Raw genomic sequence first — 16636 nt, forward strand, 5'->3', positions numbered from 1 at the left:
TGCTTAAACACAAAGGTGTAGTCTTTGGAGAAGACTTCTCATTTAAACGCTCTCATTATAAAGTTCGCTACGCCCCATCATCTTTCAGTCAGAGCCTTCGGAGAAGCATTGAAAAGGCCCGTTCTGAGGACCTGCTCGTACCCGGACGATGCCATCGGCGCTGCCGGTGATGATCACGTTGCGAGAGTCCCACTCGCACTTCTGTGTGAAACAGCAGCACAGAATGTTTCCTTCAGGCCAACAGGAAGGGTTTACGGATGCCAGCAGCTGCCCCTTCATGGTCCACAGGTACAAATGGGTCCCGGCACATGACGCAATCTCACCCTGAGAGAGACAGAAAGGCCATTAATGATGCACATATCAGGCAATGATCTATATATCCATCTACGCTACTGTTCAAAAGTTTAGGGGGTTTTTAAATAAATTAATACTTTTATTCGCCAAGGATGTATTAAATTGATCAAAAGTGACGGTGTGTGTCACTTTTTTTTTCAAATAATCCTGAAAATCACGGTTTTCACAAAAATATTAAGCAGCACAATTATTTTAAACCATAATAATAAATGTTTCTTGAGCATAAACCCAGCATATTAGAATCATTTCTGAAGGATCATGTGACACTGAAGACTGGAGTAATGATGCTGAACATTCAGCTTTGCCATCACAGGAATAAATCATTTATTTTAAAATGTATTAAAATAGAAAACAGTTTTAAATTTCCACAATATTAGTTTTTACTATAGTTTTGATAGAAAAACATAAGAAACTTCTTTCAAAATTGTTTTAAATCGTACAAACTCTAAACTATAATTTAAACTTTCAAACAAGCCAACCGTCAAAGCTTGTCTTGACAAATGTTGTTGTTCTAATTAAAAATTACAGTTACATGAATTTATTTAAATTTAAATTAATTGAAATGCTATTTACATCAAAATTGCAATTCTGCATCCTGTGTGCTACAAGGAATTTTATTTAAATTTAAAAGGCATTTCATTAATTTAAGGCACACAACTATGATATTTACACATTTGGACATTTAAAATGTATGAAGAAAAAAATAACATGGTTAAATGATCTTAAAATGTATGAAGAAATAATTACACATGGTTAAATGATCTTAAATACTTTCAATTTGCTGTTTTGGAATCATACATCAATACTTGTCTCTTGTGTTTTTAGTAGGGGGTATATTTCACACTGTGTAACGGGGTTTAAGCGTTAAAGCAGGTCTGAAGGGAAGGATGTGCCCACCCTTTCCTTCACACAGCTGGCTGAAGGGAGTTGCAGAAACCACTCTGCGAGTGCAAATGAGCCGGTATAAATGTGTCATCCAGACGCAACACGAGCCGAACGGCCCTAACCAAATTAAATGTGCGGGAGTGAGATGGATGGAGAGAGATTTGGGAGGTAAAATGCAGGCTGACCTCAGGCTGACGTATGTTTTTGCTGGAGGGTACTCACGGTCAGGTCATTAATAGCCAGGGCAGACACGGCAGAGGAATGTTCTGGTAACTGCGTGATGTAGCTGAGGTCCTCCAGGTCCCACAGGATGCAGGTCTGGTCAAGAGAGCCGCTAATAATCACGCTATGCGCTTCTGATGCTACCAGACATGTCACAGTGTCTGTGTGACCGTACAAGACCTAGGATGGAAAACAACAGAACATTTGTTTTTTGTTTTTTTTTATGAAAAAAAAACATACCATCTTATCATAAAACTGCTTTGTGACACCTAAGTGTGAACATGGCTCTTAATGACCTGTTTGAGTCTCATGTGTTTGAGTTTGTCCTTGCTAACGGAGACGTCCCACACACACACTACAGTGCTGGTCCCGGCCGTGATGATGGTGCTGTGGTTGGGACAGGCAGCACACACAGCCTCTCCCCAGTCCGACAGGCTCTCAAACACGGCAAAGCTCTGCAGCACAGGCAATAAAGCTATCAAACCTTGTTAAATCATAAACAATAATTCAGTTACACAATAGGAAAACATTACAAGCAGGGCCGTCACTTTGATTTATTTATGGATCTAGAGAAACTATAAAAGCAAACCTTTTCGGCTGTGTAGCTCCCAAAAGAGCAGGTCTGGTCACAAGATCCCCAGCAGAAGTATGTGTTCCAATGTGGAGGGATGAGAAGTTTGGTTTTTTCCACGACCAATACATCCTTCTCTCTACACACTATTTGACCGACAGGCCCCAGCGAGATCTCTAAGAAGAGAAACAACAGGAAATATCAGCTTCATCAACATACTGCAAAATGTTTTAATAAGTATATATCTTCGGTGTCACATGATCCTTCAGAAATCATTCTAATATGCTGATTTGGTGCTCAAGAAACATTTCTTATTATTGTCAATGTTGTATTCTTTAATGAATAGAAAGTTCAAAAGAACAGCATTTATTTGGAATAGAAATCTTTTGTAACATTTTTTTACTGGCACTTTTGATCAAATTAATGCAGACTTGCTGAATAAAACTTTTTTAGTTAATTATAATACATGAGTTAATTTTATTTGTACTTTAATTTGTAACAAAATAATAATGTCATGAAAACTATTTAAATAAAATCAAAACACTAAATGAAGACTAAAAATATTGGAAAACTTGCTATTACAATAAAAGGTTGTTATTAATTAATAAAAGTGGTGTGTAAGTGGTTAAGACTTTTTGGAACTCATTGTATAGATGCAATATTTACACAAAAAACTTGATGTTGAAATGACCATGTTTTTTGTCAGCCGCCTTTTTAGACTGTTATTGTATCAATCTATCTAGAATTTTTGAATCAGGCATTTGGGACTTTTTATTTAATTTGGAACGATGTCTCAGGTTTAAGAATAAAAAATAAATAAAATAAAAACTTGTGGTCAAGAGGAAGGAGTATTCTACTTTCAAATGACCTACATACAGTACTGTATCCGAGGACACAGTCAATCTCCTCGCTCACTGACAGTAGAACCGTAACAGAAACCATAATGAAGCATGAGACGATTGCATATCTGTCTCAAGATGCCCTTTAAATCTTTCCTTGTTGGATTTACTGATCAGTATGATAAAGTAACGCCTGATATGAGAACAAGATATTGAGTGAGAGACAATAGAGCGAGAGAGATGGAAACACAGCGAAAGAGAATCATCTAATTTTCTAAGAGAGATCCTTTTGGGATATTCAGATTATTAAATAAGCCTCAGTGGCTGTATCATCAAGAGCGGCCTAACAAATAGCAGGAGCTGAATGGAGCCGAGCTGAGCTATGACTGAGAAAATTAGCCTGTGAAAAGTCTAGCCAGCATCTTCTGCCTCGCGGCTCCTATTGCTCCCTGTAGACGTGGCCCCATCTTGTAAAAAATAATTGAGGAATGGAATAAAATAACAAGGTGACTATGAATGATTAAATGGGGGGTCTCGACCACAGAGCTGAGAATGTTCATTTTAAGCAGGCAGTGTACCTTTTATTGCCTGGGTGGAGGGCTTGAGCTTGTCCAGTTTAAAGAAAAAGGGGGTTATCTGACTGGATACCGATGGCTCTTTCGCAGCAGGACCCTTGTAAGATGTGCGGCTAGGGTGTGGTTTTGTGAAGAGCTGCAAGCATAAAACTTCTTTCAGTATGGTATTTAACATGCAGTACCACAATAAATCATCTCATTAAAGAAAAATGTTCTTTTCCTCAAAAATGCTAGTTAAAGGTATAGCGGAGGATCTTTCCGAATTTTAGATAAGACCCGCCCTCTCCACTTTTGAATAAGTTTGATTGATTCACCAGAATGATTGACAATTAGGAGGACCAATAGTATAGGTGATCCACCCGGAAGTAAAAAATCCTCCATTATACCTTTAATGTCTCTGCCTTGAACTAAAACGTACAGATTTTTAGTCACACAGTGCAAGCTCAGATCAATGAGGCCTGCGATTAATTAGTTCCAACAATAAATACAAAACCTGTTCTAATTAAAAGAAAACAAGTTAGAAGATTTAAAAAGACTGAATCCTATATTTGATGATAATATAGCATAATGAGTGTTTTAAGTAAGCAATAAGGTACGAGAGGCTGTGCTGTATCGAGAATAAGTAACGGCTGAAGGGCGTTGTTAGGCACGACGCGAGGCGGAGTCCACTCACAGACATAATTTCCCTCGATTCGAGACCAGCATCGGACAATCTCTGCACCATGGTGCTGCGAAGGCAGTGATTTGTGTAAACCTTGGAGGTGCCTGCTGCTTTACAAATTCTCGGCAACATTGTTTGCGAGGTAGTTCACACCCATTTATGTTGATACGTGTGGTTGCTAAGGGCGCAGTGATAAATAGAACCGTTGGGTGAAGCGGTCATAGCCGTGTTTTATCGTGAATAAAGCACAGCTATTGACCAATCAGAATCAAGGATTGGAACTAACCGTTTTATAAAAGCTATTAAAAAAGGCTGGTCATTTTCAACACAGCATAAGGGTTAAACTGTTGGAATTGTTTTTTTGTTGTTGCTATTTTAGCATATATTAGGCATGATATTTTGGAACTATATTGGTTATTGGACTTCATTAGAGATTTTCTTTTATCTGTCATTTTATCTGTTATATCTGATGTTATTATCTGTTGTGATGCCTAAATTCACTTCTACCACTTAAATAACTAAAAAAAATTATTAAATTTTTATTTATTTTTTAAATGTATTTAGTCAAAAAAGATTTCAGATTTACCGGTTATCAGCCATAACATGAAATAATTATGGGCTTTTCAGTACTGCCCAGAAATATAATATCGATGCATCTCTAGTATATATTTCTGTGAAAAGTGCTTCAAAATGACATTCTTTATTTACAACCAAAAAATTAGAGGAATAGAGGATATCCTGATTTTCTTTAAACTGTTCAACTGGCGTACCTGTTTTGGCATTTGGCCAAAGTTGTTGATATATCCAAGGACAGTACTTTTCACGACAGGATCCTTCATGCTCGCTCTATCGTGTTTGTCAGTGTAGAAGTACGGGTGAAAGGTGTTGACGGCCTCTACTGCAGGCGAACCCTGCTGTCTGTAGCCGAAGATCAGATCAATCCAAAGATGCAGGCGTGCACTCACGTAATCGCTCTCAAGAGCCTGCAGAGAGTGCAAACTCGGTCAGTCAGCAGATCTGGATGGGTCTAAAACACTATCAGTGATGCCGTAACCTTTATTTCTGTAGCAGTGCAGGCGGAAAAGCTTACACATTTCAGGTCAAAGAGATTGCACAATAATGCATTTTAAAAAGATATTATTCCATCCGGGCGACTGATTACAGTTCGAACAATCTGATCTAAAAAATTATATTCCAAAAGTTTGTATTCCTATTCCATGTTAATACTTATATTTTGAAAAATATTGGAAAAATAACTTATTTTAGAATTGGTTAAAGAGCCCAAACATAACATAAACATATACACAAAAGCACAAAAAAAAAAAAAAATCACTTAAAATAACAAGTATAATCAAAGCAGCTCTAAGTCACAAGCACTAAATTGTGGAAGATCCCTATATTGCCCTTCATTTGCATATGAAGGAAGGCGAGCGGACAGAATAGCTCATTATATACTATCTGGAAATGATACAAATATTGCTCTGTAGATTGGGAACTGATAAAGCCTGGCCCTTATATGCCTGCAGGCATAACGTAGTGAGAAAGAAAGCATTCATTCCAATAACCAGCAGGCTTCTGTAATGGAGTTATAGGAGAGTGCAGATATTGTACTTGTGCTGAATTGGGCCTGTTATCTTCTAATTACAATGGCGTTAAACAGAGTAATGGGGCTTCCTTGATGAACTCAACAAGTGCTTATTATCTCAGGAAAGGCAAAAAATAAAGCAGCTACAAAAATGATTTAACTATTGCCAAGTTTAGCTGGATATGAATGGTGCAGTGACACTGATACCGTTTAACCCCATGCTTGTTTTCATGAAACTTGGTATGTGCTCTGATTGCACTGACCTTTGTTGCCTTATGTATAGCCTAAGAGTAAGTATAGCAGCCTTTAAACTAGAATTAGATATTATGATGCTTGTGGTCTACAAAACAGGCCCTTTTTTAAGACAGCCTTGACCAGAGAAACTGACCTCTCTGTGTACTCTGATGTACTCCTGTGGGTCTCCTTTGGCCCATGGTGGCAAAACCACATCATCTAAAAACGTCCCGTCCTGCATGCAACCTATATTATCAATACACACATTTACAGACTTATGAAACAGGTAATTAAAAATAAAATATATAAAAAAAGCCTCTTTGACTCAAATCATAAAAATAAAAAAAATAATAAAAAAATGCATTTTCATTCGATTGTTGAGCTAATACTGATATCTTACCGAAGTCAAATTGGTTTGAGTTGACAAGAAAGTCTGGGAGGTAGAAAAATTCTGGAATGATCTCCCTGACATCACTCATGTTGTCCTTAGATGCAGATTCCCACTCGTTCTGAATGCTGTGGAACATCCGCTCTGGGACGTCAAACGCTCCACCCTGCAATTTGTTTTTTATAAATAAATAAAACTAAATCTTAAACTCAAGGAAGGGAGCACTTTTCTAATGTTATTTGAAACCAAAGTGGCACAATGAAAAGGATTCAGAGCAAGGGAAATTATTAAGGATGAAAAAAGACATGCCATCAAATGTGTTTGTTTAATGCATAAGCCTGGGAGCTCCACCGCCAGCTAGTCGAGAACACTAAAATGGCCCCATGTGTGTATATGAATCACAATCAAGGAACAACTGCTTAGATTCGAGACATTTTCAAGCAATTGATTCAGGCTTTTTATTTTTCAAGGGATGTTATATGTCCTGATGAAAATCTCTGGAGAAGTTATGTAATTTGCAGGAAAAGGAAATGCCCTAATTGAATGAAAGTAATATACTGTTAGTGGCACAAATATGATTATGAATATTACTGTACGGAGGAAAGCTGCTCAAGTTAAGCAAATATCATTGCAAAGTGTTATCTTAATGTTTGCATTACATTACACCGGCTATCAAATATGCATGACATTTTATTTTAATCAATTGGTTCCATGTGTATAAATGAGATATTCTTTAAAATCTAAATGCGGTTTTGCAAGCAAGTGATGCAAAAGAATTTATTTATTTGCATACATATTAAAATCATACCCTAATTCAGTTTTGGAAAGAAAAAAAGAAAAAGCGCACCCAAGCCCAAAAACAATAAAGCTTGTTTCATCAAGTAACTTCAATTTAGAAAAATTGAATTTTATAGGAGAAGTTCTGTCACGCAGACATGTTTTGTCCTTCATTTGATAAAGAAGAGGCCAACACATCTGATTTATTTCAGTTTCTGTAGCACTGTGTGCATTTGAGTCTGGTCACACAGGTGAGAAGTTTACCTGCAGCTGGATGAAGGTCTGGGAGAAAGGCTCCATCCTCACCAGGTATGAGGCCACTATGATGGCTGAGGAATAGTGTGTGCAGTAATGACACTGAGCCGACAGATCACCTGTAATCATGATATTCATTAGTAACATAAAAGCATTTATTTGATCATTTAATCCAGTCCTGCAGCCCCAAATGCCTTTTTTCTGAAAAACAGCCATGTCTTTATGTTTCAAAGAAAGAAAACAAACAAAAACACATGGGCAGGTGAAACTGACAAAGCAATGAGCAAAAGGTCTCAGTTACTGAATAGTTGCATATAAAACAGGTGCATATCAAAAATACTCTTTACCATCATTATTTTCCACTTCAAGGAATCTCTGAATGAACTTTGCTTTTCTCTTCTCAGTTTGAGCTCCCATTGGTTTGGACAGATCTCTGAATGTAGCAGGACAGGACAGATCCAGAGTCTAATCGTCAAACAAACAAGAATTTTCAGCATCAAGTCCTTGAAATTCAAAAGTTTCAAGTTTGCATGCATGTTAACTTTACCTCTGATTCATAATCAGCAATGATCCACGGAAAAACGGGATACTGCATCAAGTCGTTGTATGTCCGTCCAGCAAGCGTGTTTAGATGCATAAGGTATTCAAAGTTACTTATTTCTCCCTTCTAAATAGTGTCAAAACAGAAGAAAATAAAACAAAACACATTTGTAAAATCACATTTGCAGAGAGCTTATGTTTCTATTACTGCGTTCAATCAATTTGCAGGATGCAGGATGTATATCGCAATTGATAATGGTAAAAGTAACTGAAGACTCCAACCTGCCATTTAATTAGGGCCATCTTCTCAACCGCTGCCGTCTTTCTGTATGAACACAGCCAAGAAGTATTTAAAGACAAATATTATTCAAATATTTTATTGTGAAGAATCTGACATCTATCTTAAAAAAAAAAAAAAAAAATTGACCTATTGCGATGACACCTGACATGTAATGCAAACAGAGCTGTTTTCTTTTAATTCTTAACAGTGCCTTGAATAAGGTGGATTTAGATCTAGTCATCTGAACCAAGTCTACTATAGTTGCACAGCAACAGGTTAAGGAATAAAAAGAGTTTATGGTTTTAAACCAAGGAGGTACATCTTTCATCAGACAAGAGGCAATAGAAACATTCTTGTGGAAATAAGGGTTGAGATTTTTTTCAGTCATGTCGTTCCCTCCTTTAAAGGAGTAAATAGTGCCATCTATAGGTTTTTGAAAATGACTGTAAACACACAGTAACATATTACCTTGATAGTTTGGCTGCCCCTTCACACATATTACTGAATTACAAGATTACGAAGAGTGGCTCTTACAACAAGCAACCCAAACATGCAAAATCAAAGCTGTTTTGACATGCATACATGCTGATGATCGGACACCACGACTATTGAAACTGGTTTGCATTTATCACCATTTATTCCCATATGTAAATGAAAGAAAGAAAGAAAGAAAGAAAGAAAGAAAGAAAGAAAGAAAGAAAGAAAGAAAGAAAGAAAGAAAGAAAGAAAGAAAGAAAGAAAGAAAGAAAGAAAGAAAGAAAGAAAGAAAGAAAGAAAGAAAGAAAGAAAGAAAGAAAGAAAGAACTATTAACTATGAAACTATTAACGTCCCGGACTTCAAAGAACATTCTGGAAAAGTAATCTGAGGGAGTGTACACATACACACAACACTTCTTTCTCGCCTTTCTTTTGTGTGCGCTCCGGTCACAGGACAATAAAACTCTTGGCACCCCACGCAAGTGTTGCTTGGTAACAAAAGTTAAACAGGACAAAGCTTCTTTTTGGACTACAGTCTGAAGATCCTCCCCTGATTCTCAAGCAATTCAGTTGTGGACCTCGTTTAAAAACCGTGAGTAAGAAAAACGTATTTAAGTCTTCCTTCACACCAGAAAGGGGATGAAATGAATCCTGGGTAACAATAGCTGGTTGAGACAAAAATTACGTTTTTTACACACTTTTGCGTTACCCTTTTACCTTTAATCCTTTTAGACTCTCTGAAGTTCTTGTGAAGCTTGTTTATGCACAGAGAATTCGTTTTTTAAAGTCTCACAAATGACAAAACGTGTTATAAAAATATGCTTACAAAATGTGCCCACTGACTGTTACTAGGTACAACTAGTGGCACAACTAGCAAAGTTAGACACTGAAGCTTAATTCTATCACAGTGTTTATGTATTTTTTTCTATTACAAAAAATAGCTATTTCATATTACCAATTTGGATCATACAGTAGTTTAAAACAACAAAAATTACAAATGAGAAAATGTCTGACTGTTATCACTCTTATCTGTTTTAGTTAAGTATGTTAAATCATTGGTAGAACATTCAAAACAATAATAAAAAAAAAATATTAATGTTGATTTGGTAGAATTTTTAATACTCTAAAAGACTTACTAAACAATTGTTAGAGAGGTTTTCAAAAGCATATTCATCAATTATAAAGTAGCTTATATTTTGGTTACAAATGATATCTGGTCTTAAACCGTGTTGTTGTGGCATCTATTATATTCCATATGTCACGAAAACAGCAACACCATCCAATTTTCTATCCGTTTGGAGGGTTCAGAATCAGCGAATCACAAACAACATGAAGATTGATCACGCCGATGGTCAGCTCTCTGTAATTGCACCTCTCGGATGCAATGGATTCAAAAACAAAAGGTTTAATAGAAACAGGATGAACCGTATTAGCCCATCTACCAATGTGATTAATGAGTCGCCAAAGGGCTTACAATGCAGACACTCCTCCTTTTTAATGGGAAGATATGAAGGGAGCGAGTTTAAATCTCTTACCAGTGTCATTTATCAAAGTACTGATTTGACTCTCTTCACACAGTCACACGGACTGCTAGCGCCGCCCTGGATCAATCAGATGGAACACAAACAGCTTTTTCCAGAATATATTTTGGACGCTCGCCGTACCCACTGTTATCTGATATTAGCCTTAATTAGAGAACGACATTATCCTAAATTTTCCCTTTAGGGTGAGTTGGGTGAGTGAATCGGGGTTGTAAACATTTACACCCCTCTCATTCCCCAAACGGCCCAACACCTCCTCGCCCCCCGATACTGCCTGCGGGCATACATGATACCTCTTTCCCAATGCAAACAACTAAACTGTCCCGTCATTAAGTCACACATGTTTAAAGCTACGAGGTCCTGAGATAATAATTACATAACTTGAGTTAAGATTTAATCAAATTGATGCTTCAGAAGCGTTTAACCATTAATCTGTGTCTGTACAGCTCCATGGCTAAAGGGAAGAAAGCAAGTGGAGCCAAAGGTACGAAGATAACATTGAAAATGGCTAAAAATGCTCTCAGAGTAACTCCAGATGGCAAACTACGACTTGATCTGAGCAACGTAGGCATCGCCACATTTCCCAAATGCCTCCTAAAGTTAAGAAACATAGAGGAACTTGACCTGAGCCGGAACCAATTGAAAACAATCCCAGAATTCATTAGCCAGCTGACTGGACTGCGTTGGTTAGACCTTCACAGCAACCAAATCGAACAACTGCCTGAAAGCATCGGACTCCTGGGATCTCTAGTCCACCTCAACCTCTGTAACAACAACCTTGACTCTGCTGGCTTGTCGTCTCAAATAGGAAATCTGAGAAACCTCCAGGTTCTCAACTTGGGAATGAATCGTCTAAACGCTCTCCCGCCCACCTTGGCTTTCCTGACAAACCTGACAGAGCTGGGACTTTTTGATAACTTGCTAACACAGGTACCTGAATGCATCCACTTGCTGCCCAACCTGACCAAGGTAAACACCAAACGCAATCCTGTGGCCTACACACAGCAAGACGGCAAAGACTCTGAGTCTGTAAGGCTGACCGGAAGTCTGTATTTGTTGAGAGAAGGAGATTTGTGCAATCCTTGTCAAGAGAGGAGCAGAAGGAAAAGGCTGCTTGATAGGTCGCAAAGGAAGATTAATTTTTCAGGGCTGATCTCGCCAAACTCGGTAGCTCGAGGTATTCAAGAAAATTGGCGGCAAAATACTACTACCTCACCTCCAAGTTTTCACAGAGAACATGACAGACCTGCTGGAGACATCAATAGATTGTCTTTTATTAATAATCTTATTACATAATGACTGTTTTAACATTTGAATCTACTCCTGAAATGTTATTAAATAAACTGGAGGTTTTGCAAGGGGGGTCCACCAATTATGGTTTGATCTAAAAAAAAAGTGTGTCAAACTAAACTACAACAAATTTTACTTCAAACGAAGCTAAGTTTAGAAGGTTCAGCTAGCTGTTTCATTGTCAAATTAAATAGAATTAAAATGTTATGTACCAATATATGAATTTGTACATCATTCATGATTAATTAAATATGTAAATACATTAATTGTCACTAGTAGAAATGTTTTTAATAGGCCAGGTTTAAAAATGCAACACTTTTTTTCACAATATGCTCCATCTCTCTATCCATCGAGGGGTCCTTTGATCTGTAATCTGTACAGTCTCAGTAAAAAAATTACCCACTGTAAGAAAAAAACTGGCTTTGAGGAAACGGTACTGATATTAAGTCCATTCCCTCTTCATCATGTCAAAAAGTCAGGGGAACTAAACATAATAAAACTAAATTGAGCAGAAATTGAAAAGGTGAGTTAAGGAATGATAATTTGAAACAAAACAACATCTGAAATAACAAATAGGTAGAAAGCTTATGGCTCCCTTGCAGACAATTAAAAACTATAAAATCTTGACTATTGGCAGCTTATGACTTCGAAAAGTTACTGAGGCTGTTTTAATTGGTAGCAAGTGCTGAAGATGCAGTAATTGTAGTTTCCGTGTAATGCCCGGATATTGTTGAGGGGATTGAGAGTCTTCCTGTCAATATTTAACCGCACACATATGAGAATGTCTTTTCTGGAAACTTTGAAACCACAAAACTCTGTTTCAATATAAAAGCATCACAGTCTCTCCAACTCAAGTGGCAGCTGTCTGCAAGATCTGGTAGATGCTTTTGACACTCACCTCACATTAAGTACAGTCTCTCCCCTTCCCTTTAATGAGGAGACCACAGAGCATAGCCTGGAAAGCAGGACAAAGAGAAAGAGAGAAAATCAATTTATTGTGTCACCTCACACACAGTTCTTTACCTGCCTAAAACACAAGCACTATCTCGCTTTACCTCTTATATGCATTGATATGGTCATTGTTGAAGAATACCAGGAACACAGAAGTTCCGTTCTTAAAGAATATTTCCAGAGCGTTGTCCTAAAGCATCATTGAGAAAAAGAAAACCAAAAAAACATTTACAAACAACAAAACCATAATGGCTAATAACTGCACTGGACAACACAGGCATGCATTCTAAGACCAACTACTGTGTAATTCAATAACAAAGGTACAGGATTTGGGCTTTAAAATAAATACAACAGAAATAACTATGGGCTCTGTGAATCTCACCTCAAGCAGAAAGCGCATGAAATTGGCCTCTTTGATGTCATCATACAACCAGCGTTTGCAGCTCGGGCTCACTGAGTTTTTCTCTTTATTCATCATGTTGCAAATATATGAGTCTCTCACACTATAATAAGTACAGAAAATTTAAGATACAGTTTTATCTATAAACAAAAATAAATAAAGCTTCTCTATCTCAGTAAAATGAATGTTAACCTTCTCATTTATCATGCTTTAATAATAAAATAATGAATTATCACATAATCATATACACAAAGCTCTTTTTTTTTTACCATTCAAAGTCTTTTTTTAAATGAATACTTTGATTCAGCAAGGATGCATCCTTTGCATCAATTGCTAAAAAGTGAAAGTAAAGACGTTTATGATATATATCTATATATATATATATATATATATATATCTATATCTATATCTATATCTATATCTATATATAGATATATATAGATATATATATATTGTGTTCTTTTAAACTTTACACTCATCAAAGAATACAGATTTTGTGATATGAATCAGATATGATTCCCACAAAAGTATTAAGCAGCACAACCATTTTTAAAATAGATCAGCATAAATAAATCAGCATATTACAATGATTAAGAAAGATCATGTGACACTGAAGACTGGAGAAATGGCTGCTGAATATTCAGTTTTGCCAACACACAAATAAATTAGATTATATAATAGAAAAGGGTTATGTTCGATTATTTTACAACATTACTGTTTTTACTTTACTTACAGACTCCAAACTTTTGAATGGTAGTGTATGTATGTATGTATGTATGTATGTATGTGCTGAAAGAAAACAGTTGCTTTTACTTGGTCTGATGATGGATTCTACAGCACACATCTCCCGTGGAGGTCAACGTGAAGCCCTCACATATGTAGAGGTCAGCTTTACCAAACAACAGCACTCCTTCAGTCACCACGTGACCACTGACGACCACCACGCAGTGTTTGGCTTTGACCTGAAGTATGGACACATTACAGCAGACAGCATGTGTATCAAGTAGCTTACACAGAAATCCGTATTGTGCATTGAACTGTCTAAAATAAAGCTGTAATTTGTTTTACAAGCTGCCGAAATCAATGTATGAGTAAACATGATGTCAAGCCAAGTTTTCAACAGTTGTACGAAGTGTCACTGCAGCCTGCTTTTTGAATTGTGCCCTGGGGCTAAGGTGTCAAAGAAGCGCCACCCTGGCCTTGATTGATCACTGTTACCACTTCATTATCTAAACAACATGGTGAAAAGACAAAAATTAAAGGGAGAAAAAGGCAAAATGCTGAATGGTTGGGGTGTTTGTGAAACAGGGCCAATCCTCCGCAGGCGGAGTTCGCACGAAACCTCTCGATTATGCACGGCTAATTGTATTGTCTCCCTTCATTTCACACCAAGCAGCTGCACCTGGCCTCAGCCCTGAGTCACCGGGACTCTGGGCTCCGGGGATCCACGTCCCCGAAACATATGGGGTCCAGCCGTACTGCCAGCCGCTCCACAATTAATACAAATCAAATCAGAGCCTCCTCTCCATGCAAGCGCCCCCTCACCAGAGCAGAGAGAGGGCCCCACTGTTTATTACCAGAATTAATCAATGACACAGCAACAATAGCAACACACTAATTGATTAAGGCCCTGTTTAAATATATGGTCCACCTGGTGGGGGTTTGGTTTCAGACAGAGCTTTAAAACAGAATCAGCCCTGACCTGAGTCGGTCCTAATTCTGTCTGGTCTTGGTGATTTACAGCAACAACTTATTACACCCTGCTACAGAATGTTTTTAAGAGTGTTCGTGGTAGTTCACACTAGAATTGATATGCACACACATACATTCACACATTCATTCGCACAAACATTTACACATACACACACACGCATACATTCTCACACACACACATAGATAGATTCACACACACACATAATATATAAATATATAAATATAAATATATATAAATAAATAAATATATATATATATATATATATATATATATATATATATATATATATATATATATATATATATATATATATATATATATATACACATACATATATATATATATATACACATACATATATATATACACATATATACATACATATATATATATTATTTATTTATGTTACGTCCAGAGCCGTAAGGTTTTGTTTGTGTGTGCCCAAGCTGTGCTGTTTCTCTCTCTATCCCGGTCTCTCTTCGTAGGAGAAATGGTTTCCACCTGATACAAATAATCAATGCCCTGCTGTGATTGGATGCTGGGAGGGGAAGGAGAGAATTTAAACTGCAACCATCATCAGAGCTGTGTTGGTGGTGGCTTGACTGTGTGCAGCAGCTTTGAGGTCTCATCTTTAACCCCAGACCTGATGTTCTGTTGAAGCCAGTAGTTGATAGTCTATCTCTACCTCATGTTGTGTTCTACTTATTGAAGTAGTTTTCCCTCATTAGTCTCTTTTTGATCACACTATGATTGAGACTTAAAAATGCAGAAGTGAGTTAACTTTAATGATTATTTATTGTATGGTTAATTAATCTGTTTTTCTCTTAGTTTACACGAAATTTGCTAGTTAATCATTTATTTCTTTATTTGTGGGGTTAGTAGGGAGGAGGGTGCCATTTATTTTGAATTTGACTTTCTCCTGTTTATGTTAGTAAGGGAGTTAGCTTATTTTGCTGTACTCTTGTTTTCTTTTCTTTTTGTTTAGGTAGTTTGGTTAATAAGGATTTAGATTGATTATGTTTGTTGTTTTGGCAATACCCCCTTCTGAATCTGATACCCCTCTTTTTTTTTTTCTTATTTGTAAATAAAACTATTTTTCCTTCATGAGATAATTATGCGGTTATTGTGAAACAACTCTGGGTCTGGAGACGGGGTGGCTTCATGCTGTTGCACATTCATTTCACCACCATCTATTTTTTGCTGTTGCTTTTCTCCCCTAGATCAACCAGGAAATCGTAACAGTAAATGGGGGCTCGTCCGGGATTGATTTGTAGTATTGAAAATTTGTCTACTTTGTGTGTGACAACTATTTGAGGTAAGTGGGTTCATTCTTTTTGCATTTCTCACATTTGTTTGTCTGGCTGATTCACTTCTGATGAGGGAGGAGTAGTCTAGCTGTAGGATATGGAATTTGATCTAATTTCGTTCGCATTATATCCTTCTTGGGAAGCATATAATCGTTGCCGAAATTTTTTTTTAACTGAAATAGCAGATTTCATTCATATTAATATTCCAAAAGAAGCGAGTAAACAGGTAATCAAGGAGGAGTTATTTGGAGAGCTAGTTAAAACTGGCGTTCTAGTACCACCAGATGAGGAGGGTATCGTTGGGGTAGAGTCCGATGCTGTGGTGGAGACTGCAGTTTCTGATTCTAATCCTAATATGGAGCCCAAAGATACTTGTTCTAAGCCATTACTAGCCATTAAGTTAAAGAAGATTGAATTGAAGCTAAAACAGGAAGAATGTGAGGCAGAGCGTATTAAGTTGCGTATGGTAGAAGTGAAAGGAGATCGTGAAATCGAACTGCGTAGGTTAGAGATAGAAGCTTTAAAACTGCGTAGACCCATTCCATTGCCTCAATCCAGATTACCTTCTGTGTCATTAGTGAAAAGGCCAGAAGTGGATTCTGCTCAAAACTTAAGGTGTAACTCCTATGAATTCCCTGTTTGACTCCCCTCCTGATTTTGATGTAGGTAAATTAATTCGTTTGGTACCATCGTTCAGAGAAACTGAAGTAGACTCATATTTTACAGCATTCGAGCGGATAGCTGCGGTGGCCTAAAGACATGTGAGTTCTACTTTTGCAAAGTAACTTTG

The 16636-nt window shown here is 37.1% G+C and overlaps 1 protein-coding gene across 3 annotated transcripts in view; it reads right to left on the reverse strand.

Moving 5' to 3' along the window:
* wdfy4 (WDFY family member 4) overlaps positions 1-16636 on the reverse strand; it is a 53705-nt gene that overhangs the window by 2130 nt on the left and 34939 nt on the right. For 2 of the 3 annotated variants that reach the window (XM_084391985.1, XM_084391986.1), the window contains exons 44-60: positions 13639-13787; positions 12808-12928; positions 12530-12615; positions 12373-12429; positions 11401-11433; positions 8169-8211; positions 7894-8013; positions 7694-7811; positions 7356-7465; positions 6327-6480; positions 6081-6172; positions 4878-5090; positions 3450-3582; positions 2051-2208; positions 1758-1916; positions 1462-1641; positions 142-324 (exon numbers count right to left, since the gene is read on the reverse strand). In XM_084391985.1, the coding sequence (XP_084248111.1) occupies positions 142-324; positions 1462-1641; positions 1758-1916; positions 2051-2208; positions 3450-3582; positions 4878-5090; positions 6081-6172; positions 6327-6480; positions 7356-7465; positions 7694-7811; positions 7894-8013; positions 8169-8211; positions 11401-11433; positions 12373-12429; positions 12530-12615; positions 12808-12928; positions 13639-13787 (2109 nt within the window). The remainder of the gene's footprint in view (positions 1-141; positions 325-1461; positions 1642-1757; positions 1917-2050; positions 2209-3449; positions 3583-4877; positions 5091-6080; positions 6173-6326; positions 6481-7355; positions 7466-7693; positions 7812-7893; positions 8014-8168; positions 8212-11400; positions 11434-12372; positions 12430-12529; positions 12616-12807; positions 12929-13638; positions 13788-16636) is intronic. The other variant, XM_084391987.1, reaches the window with a different exon arrangement.

This window comes from Rutilus rutilus (assembly GCF_951802725.1).
Source record: "Rutilus rutilus genome assembly, chromosome: 20".
NCBI lineage: Eukaryota > Metazoa > Chordata > Actinopteri > Cypriniformes > Leuciscidae > Rutilus > Rutilus rutilus.